The sequence below is a fragment of the Epinephelus moara genome, chromosome 4, assembly GCF_006386435.1.
Source record: "Epinephelus moara isolate mb chromosome 4, YSFRI_EMoa_1.0, whole genome shotgun sequence".
Taxonomy (NCBI): Eukaryota; Metazoa; Chordata; class Actinopteri; order Perciformes; family Serranidae; genus Epinephelus; species Epinephelus moara.
In genome coordinates, this window is record NC_065509.1 from 39,333,177 (window position 1) to 39,341,671 (window position 8,495).

At 41.8% G+C, this 8,495-nt stretch overlaps 1 protein-coding gene across 1 annotated transcript in view; it reads right to left on the reverse strand.

The window, feature by feature from the left end:
* Nucleotides 1-471: 471 nt before the first annotated feature.
* Nucleotides 472-8,495, reverse strand: part of LOC126388632 (complexin-1-like) — a 91,922-nt gene continuing 83,898 nt past the window's right edge. Inside the window, exon 4 of the mRNA XM_050041847.1 lies at nucleotides 472-1,825. Within this exon, the coding sequence (XP_049897804.1) occupies nucleotides 1,631-1,825 (195 nt within the window). The 3' untranslated portion in view covers nucleotides 472-1,630. The remainder of the gene's footprint in view (nucleotides 1,826-8,495) is intronic.

Here is an 8,495-nt window from a genome sequence, read left to right on the forward strand (position 1 = left end):
ACACAAAAGGTGCAAGAAAGTCATCTGTTTTCAAAGATATCTAAACACGTGTGGACCTTTTTCTTCATGTATTGTTAAAGTCTGCCTTTTAAAACCTGCAGTTTGATTTGCCTTTTAGTTTTGTCATTTCAAACACAAATCCTGCATGTGCTCATGATTATGTATCATGTGACTGAACATTTTTTACGACACAAAACAAATCGTCCCACCGTCCCCCCTTTTCTCTTTTTTGATGAAACATGTCTGACCTACAAAGGCTTTACTGTCACTATGCAGACACATCCGTGCCTTTAATGTCGACTAACACATTAAGGAGTAAATTTAAACACACAACAATGAAGATTGTCTGTTATTGCTGATTTGGGACTTCACTCCCATCAGTTTAACCAACGGACACAGGACAACTTCATTTCGAACAATATATTGCACTATTGTCACTGTCTGTTCACATATAGTGTGTTCACAACATAGTTGCGTTTGTGAAGTTTATTTTTTTCTACAAAAAATTTGATGGAGATGTCAACATAAAAATAACTAGCCTGGTCTAAGATTTACACGTCCTACTGCAGAAGCAGAGCGAGCGACACCTGCCACAGGACATTAAAACTGAATGTTCAAACCACAAACATGTAGAGCAAGTAAATTTAGAGTAAGAATTTCACCTAACTGCTTTGAGACAAACTTCATGTATGGAGAACGTTTATAGTTTTCCCCATGGAAGAACATTTCAGACACAAAGTCAGTTGTCGCCTAATGCACATGGTGGACGAGATGTCAATCAAATAAAAATGGAAAACCAGTTATTGCCTCAAATATCAATGTATTTCGCTTCATCGTATCAAATGAAATGGTTTCCATGTGTGTACTTCACTTCACAAAAGTTTACTGCATGCTTTAAAAAAGGAAACCAAACAAAACAAAACAAAGAAAATTCTCATTTCAAATGAATTTCCTTCACTTTCTGGTCTTACAGGAGTTGTTTCCACTGTACCAGTGCTCATATTACACATTCACAATAAACCAATGAGAACATGAAAGACAGGGTGAACAGGGGTGAATCCTCACAACGGAGAACTAATAAAAATGTAAGTATTTATATACACTGTATGTATCAAATATTAGCAAGAACAGAACAGGAAAATTTAATCAAATTTTGATATGATTTGGATAATTTCTTAAAAGTTAAAAATATGGCTTATACTCTTAGTCATCTTGTTATATGTCATATTTCACTCATATATAGTTCTCTTTTTTATAACCCGAGGCTATTTACAAACAAAAAGGGTGGATGATGGGTGATATCTGATCTTATTCTAAGTGCCTGACATTTTGAAAACATGGCATAAGACTTGCCTTGAAGTAAAGATCTGTGTAGGTGTTACATACTTTGAAAATAGAGATAGATATCAAGGAAGATGCTCTGTATGAGAGATTAAGAAGTACGTATCACCATCAGATATTTTAAACCAAGGGCAAAGTCATGGCACGTTGCTCAACTCCAGGACACTTAGAAGTTGTGTTGAAGGAGTGGGAGGGTGGAGAAAAGTGTGACTGCAGGTTTGGGCAGGGCAGGGCGGTACGGCAGTAGTCTTGGTTAGATGAAGTTAATCATATTTCACCCAAAACACTGTTACTTTTTATTGAACATATCCATGAGCGGGGTCGGGATGAATTTCATGACCGTGTCCACGATGCTCTCCTCTTCCTCCTCGTCGCCGCAGCCGGTGGGAACCGCCTTCTTTGGACGGGTGAGGCTGCCCTCGGAGGCCTGCTCCATAGCAGCCGCTGCCTCGGCCTCTTTCTCCTCCTTCTTCTTGATGCCATACTACACAGGAAAGAGAAAAACAGGAGACAGTGTTAAGCCCCATGTGGATGTGATTTATTTCTGTAGTGGTGACTGGTTTAGACTTAATTTTTTGGTCATTCTTTTGAAGATCAGCGCTGATAATGTTCTCAACTAGTACATTTCTGAGCTCGTGAGTTAGGGTTAGCCTTTTACGCCCAGATCAATCTAAAGATAAACAATGAGACGAGTTGAAACAGGCGACTACTTGCAATGCGCCATTCTGCAACGTTCTGCTGTTTCACAACAATGCAACTACATGAGACAGTGTATCATCTCTATGCAACAACTCTCTGCTTTTCAGATTTATTTAGTGGCTGAATACCGTAAGGCACCGTGAAGACGGAAACAGGGGGCTTGGCGGGAACAGAGCACCGGCCATTTTGACTCAACCAGCAGACTTCACTACAAGACGATTGGCTGTTGAAACAGGTGATGCACCTTACGTTGTAATGGTGCGTTCGCTTTGTACTCAGAGGTCGGAAATTCCCAGTTCCCAGTCCGAAGTTTAAACTCGAATGCACCCTGAGATCGGATTTCCAACTCGGAAACTCGGAGCAACTGCATCAACCCCGATTTACGAATTCAATTCACATTAGGTCAGCCTCATCTGCGGCGTTCATCAGTTGGAGTGCATGATGGTTTTGAAGCTGTCTATACTCCGAAAGTGCAAGGGCAACAAAGGCTTTCTTGCGGGCGTCCATGTTTTTTTCTGGCTTGTCCACTGCTGTCAACTAGAATGCAAAAACTGTTGTCAACTCGCAGGTGACGTCATTCCCACTTCCAACTTCCGACTTCCAACCTCCGAGTACAAAACGAACGCACCATAAAACCAGTTGCCGGCGATTTCACCAGCTGGGTTGCAGGTGACACTATCAGAGTCAACCTCAGTTACACCACTGTAACTTATCTCTGCAATGTTCTAAAACGGTTTCATCATGTTGCAAATTATTGGTCTGTACTGGGCTTTAAACAAACCCTTAAAGGAGTGATTTGAAATTTTAGGGAAGGCGCTTAGCTTTTTTGGCAGCTTTTCACTTCTGTTACAGCAATGCTTTCCAGCTCCTCCTGGAGGACCTCAAGGCGTTCCCAGGCCAGATGAGATATGTATTCCCTCCAGTGTGTTCTGGGTCTGCCCCGGGGCCTCCTACCAGTGGGACAGGCCTGGAACACCTCTAACAAGAGGCACCCAGGAGGATCCTGATCAGATGCCCGAACCACCTCAACTGACCCCTTTCGACGTGAAGGAGCAGCAGCTCTACTCCGAGCTCCCTCCGGATGTCTGTGCTCCTCACCCTATCTCTAAGGCTGAGCCCAGATACCCCATGGAGGAAACTCATCTCGTCCGCTTGTATCCACGATCTCATTCTTTCGGTCACTACCCAGAGCTCATGACCATAGGTGAGGGTTGGGATGTAGATGGACCAGTAAATCGAAAGCCTCACCTTCTGGCTCAGCTCCCTCCTCTAACCTCAAACCTGCAAACTGTACTGTAGAAACAACTTTGCTCAGTTCAGTGAGAGACTTTGGAAACTCAAGAGGGAAGGGGAAAAAAGAAGTGATATCCTTGTACTCTGAGCACGATATGATGTCTATGTTTAGAATAAAGTTTGGAACAACTTTTCCCTTCATTTCAGCAGCAGGCAGGAAGCCTAGCGCTCACTCACTGCTGTGCGTACAGCCACTAACTTCAAAATGTGGCACTTTTTACTCTAAAAATAGAGACGCATGAGGCGTGACATGATCATTTCATGCATTTGAGGTAAATTGGCTGAAAATCATTGGTACTCTCGCAAAGTAATTCATATTTCTTCATTTGCATGAATTAGCTTCAGGCTGCTTCCTCATTAAGTTTAAGCGCAGTGCACTGTAGCTTTTTGAGTCCTGCATGAACAGCAGCTACAATCGATTTCTGCAATTAGATGCAGAGTAGGAGCTGATGAGAAGTCTGAGTTTTGTGTTCGTGCTGGTGTGTGTTTGGGAGTGCACATGGGGCTTTTAACTGCTGCTTGGTCTAATTTAACCTTCCAGTATATTTTATGTACCAATTACAGGCAGAGGCACACAGTCAGTGTAATGGACAATGCTAACGATTACCTTACAAAACCCGGAGCCCCAACAGGCTTCAATTAAATCAAGAGTGTGTTTAGGGGAGAAAGAGCACAAAATTGCAATTTAAGACATTAGAAAGAACAGCAGCTGGGAAATCTGTTTCACCAGCACCTTGATTAGAACTTTCTTGTGCAATCTGAGTCATCGTTCTGTAATTCTCAGTAAATGTTTAACATATAAACAAAAACAAAATTATCTTTCTTGTTTGTTGACGACTAGTTCTAACTTTGAGAATCAGCGTTGCCAGACGTATGATAATTATTGTATTTGTGTGACGATTTTGCCCTCTGTATGATGTATGGTCAGTAATGCCAAAAGTGCCGTAAAGCATGATAATTCTACCATTTTGTGACCCTTCCAATAAGTACTTTGTTTTATCCTTAAGCTTGAGACAACCAAAGTTATTACTACACTTTCGGAAAGATCTGTACCTCTTCTACCTCTGCAGCTTAAAATCATGTGTGTAGCCTCTAATTACACTTCATTTCTCACCTGAAGTGCCGATCTCCAGACCTATGACTCACCAGGCAATATTTTTTTGGCCATTGTCTTTACAATGACGGGATTGTGGGCTTTTAGCTCCAGATATTTCTCAACCTCAACAACAAGTCTCTTGTCATCCATTCTTTTTCACACATGAGACAGCAACAACTACAGAGTTGTCTTCATGCATCCATGGTGAGGAGAGGAGTCGAGCTGCCAGAGGAGCAGAGAAAAGGAGCTGGTACGGGAGCTGGTATGTACAAACAGAGAGGGAGTGGGGGGAAAATGCATCTAATACCTGGGGCGGCGAGGCTGGATATAGTACATCCAGGAGTGCCAATGCATGTCTTGCCACCACAGGTGTCGGGTTGTATATTGAAAATACTAGGGGCATATTTTTTGACGCATGGCGTTCATTGCCGGTGTGTTTTTGCCTTTACTGTCTAATTTCCTGACATGATCAGGATAGCAAGTTACGGGTCCATGTCTGTTTTTACACATCTCTTACGTGACCTCTTTTCAGCCAGTCGTGCTTGAGATATGCCATAGTCAACTTGACGGGATTTATGGACTCATATCCCCTTTCATACAACATAGCTTTGCACATTAGCCAGGTAAGACCATCCTGATGACGTGAGCTCAACATTCTGTTTCTATCTCTGATCAGAATTACGTAACTGTCCATTAAAGATTTACCATCATTAGTGCGACATTGTGCGTCAGGGCTTGACGCTAACTTTTTTCCCAAGGAGCACATGTGCTCCTAAGTTGAAAAAGTAAGGAGCGCACAAAGAACTTTAGGGGCACAATGTAAATTGATCAAATAATGTGATTTCCGTAATAAGAGAACAGAAAGGTAAAATCATCAAGTTTTGAAAAAGTATTGCAATTTAATTTTGTCTTTAATGTTATTATCTTATATATATTATCTTTGCAATATGATTATCCTATATAATGTTATTACTATCCTAAAACATTCTCCAGGTCCTCTGAAACTCTGCAGGACTTATTTCCACCCTGCCCAGCAGCGGTACCGTGGCGAACGGTCCCTAACTGCGGGGAGAACGGAGCAGGCTTCCCCATAGGTCCGCCGCTTTTCCCGGTCCCTCTTCTTTGCCACACTTTGACTTATTCCCACCCAGCCGATAGCCTGGCCGTGGAGAACGGTCCCTAACTGCGGGGAGAACGGAGCAGGCTTCCCCCGGAGGTCCGTCCCTTAACCCAGTCCGTCTCCGCCACACTTTGACTTAATTCCACGCTGCCGACAGTGGGACTTATATTCATTGTGCCGACAGTGGCTTGGAAAACTGCCCAGAACCGTGTCACACGGGGAAGAGGGAACAGGGAAGGCGGCTGGAGTTCCTCCAACATTTGCGGTTAGATTATCATATTTTTTTATTGACAAAAATATAGGCTGCTTCGGCTGATTTTTTTATGCGCTCGTGCCCCTAAATATTTTTTACAGTTCGCACACACCTATTTTTAGTTGCAAATGCAAGTGAAACGCTCGCACTGTCGAGCACTGCGCATGCATTTTTCGTAGGATATCAACTGTCGAGCACTGCGCATGCATTTTTCGTAGGATATCATATGAACCGTTCTGTAGGAATATGTTGAATAGCAATAATTGAACAAAAAGAGAGTTTGCACTCACGGAGTTTCTCAAAGGAAAGACATTTCCGTCCATTCTTTCAACTGGATTTGGCAAAAGCTTGATTTATCACCTGGCTCCGTTGGTGATAAAGATGATATCATCTAGTGTTTTGTGGCAAAGATTGACTGAAGATGTCTGTCAAGGCGAGTACCCCCACCCACTGAAAGGGTTAGGGGAAGCATTGACCTCCGACTCATACAGAGACCAAAACTGAATGTTAAGCTCATGTCATCAGGATGGTCTTACCAGGCTGATGTCACCTTGCTCTTAAAAAAAACTGATGTGGGTAGATTTGTAGACGTGTCAAAATCATTTCAATACATGTTTTTTTTTAAATTGACGCCTATTTGTTCACATGCTTATGATTCGTGTACGATAGTTGTACGACAGTTTTAAGCCTCTGCTACAATAATTTAACATTTCCCGTCTTCAATGCTGTCAAGGTTATTTGAAACAAGTACCTTGTTAGCTTCTGATTTAATTAATACTTCTGGATCTGTGTAAACCACTACCTTTACCTTTTCACTACCTTTCATGCACGTGTGGTCTTGGTTTGAGTAAAACCAATACAGCCGGACTGCAAGGACAAAGGTTGCAGAGCACCAGAAGGTTAACAAGCTGAGTGATGGCTGATCTTGAGGCAGAGATGCAGAAAATGAGCTGGAAGACTTCATGACCTTTTTGCTCTGCTCCCTGGTGCACGTTAATGTGATTCTGGAGCAATAAATATCTTTAAGGAAGACTACAAGTGTCCATTTCCGCTGTGAGGATGTGCACGGGGGGGCAGCATGAGCATCTGTGTGTTTTAAAAGTGGAGGGGAAACAAAAAGGTATGCAAACACAAAGGCTTTTCAATCTTCTGTACGCCATTATTCAAATTTTGTCTGCCATTTATTGAAGTCTGCATCCACATCAATAAAATCTGCTGTCAAGACAGGAGCATCTTTTTGTTGAGATATTTCTAAGAGATGCCTCCAAGGGAAAATGGGAGTCATTCTTTAATGTGTGAGTGATGGGCTAAAGCCTTGAGAATCATTTGTAAAAGAAAACACAATAAATAGATGGATATTTGTAATGGAAGACTCTCAAGGCCAAAGCACACTGACAAATAAAAGCAGCTGGCTGGGGGTTTGACAGCTGCTTTAATTCTGCTCTAATATTTTGCTCAGCACTGAATTTGATGGATTCATTCTCCTCAGCTAGCGAGACCCTTTGGGCTCTTTCTACTTTAAGTTCTTCTTCTCCTGTCAGCTAATAAGACGCTGCTTTGTGATCCTTGGTCTTATAGCCTGAATCTTTTTCCTCAAGAATAATACATCAGCAATAAATGCCAGATCAGGTCCTGCTATGATGCTTGAGTCAAATCTTCATCTTCACCTCTTCATCCTCTGCATGTTTTTGGCTACAATAACTGTATACCAGTTAAAAGCGTTTATGTGATGAGAAGTCCTTTATCTTTTTTTGTAGGGAATATTTACACTATGACTATACCTGCCTTTCAGGTTCATACTTTAATATATACAGCAGTTAAAGAAGACTTCTACTACAAAATGTTTACCTGCTTTAATGATCAAAAAACACTTTATTTTCCACATATTGTCTGTGCATGAATATCTGTATTCACTCTCTGTCTGAAATGCTCTGTTTAAGTGCCCGTTTCTTTATTTCGGACCAAAGATTCACAATAAGATGAGTTGAAACAGACAACCACTTGCAATGTGCTGTTCTGCAACGTTTTAAAAACCTGCTGGTTCACACCAATGCAACTAGATGAGACGGTGTATCATCTCTATTTAACAACTCTCTGTACTTCTGTTCTGATTTGCAGCTTTTCAGGTTTATTTTGTGGCTGAATCTAATTTGTAGCTCCTTAAAAGCACACACAGCAAGCACTATCACACTATGAGGACGGAAACATGGTGCTCGACAGGGATGGGTCACCTGCTGCAGAATGCAAACATGTCATTTGCTGTCATTCTGACTTAACCACTGGACTTCACTACAGGCTGATTGGCCCCTAAAATTTCATAGAAGAAATGGTCAAATATGCACTATTGAATTTACAGTTCAGGTGTTTAAACCCATCTGAAAATCTTTGAGGTGTGTGTTGCTGTGGTTCTATGGCATGAGTGTGGTTGAAAAACGGCTTCAATTAAAGGGAAATTTCGGTTTATTTCAACCCGTCTCCTATCGTCCTAAATTTGTTTCAAGTCACATAGAAATAATATTTAGCATGTCGTTAGCCTAGATACAGCCGGGGCGCATTAGTAGTGTCAGACCTGTTAAAACGTAAGTGAACGGGCAACCTTCAAGTGCAAAGTTAGTCCACTAAACAAGCTTTTTTCCACAAAGACCGCCTCATATCGTTAGGATAAATGTCAGAGAACATATAGAAAACGACAT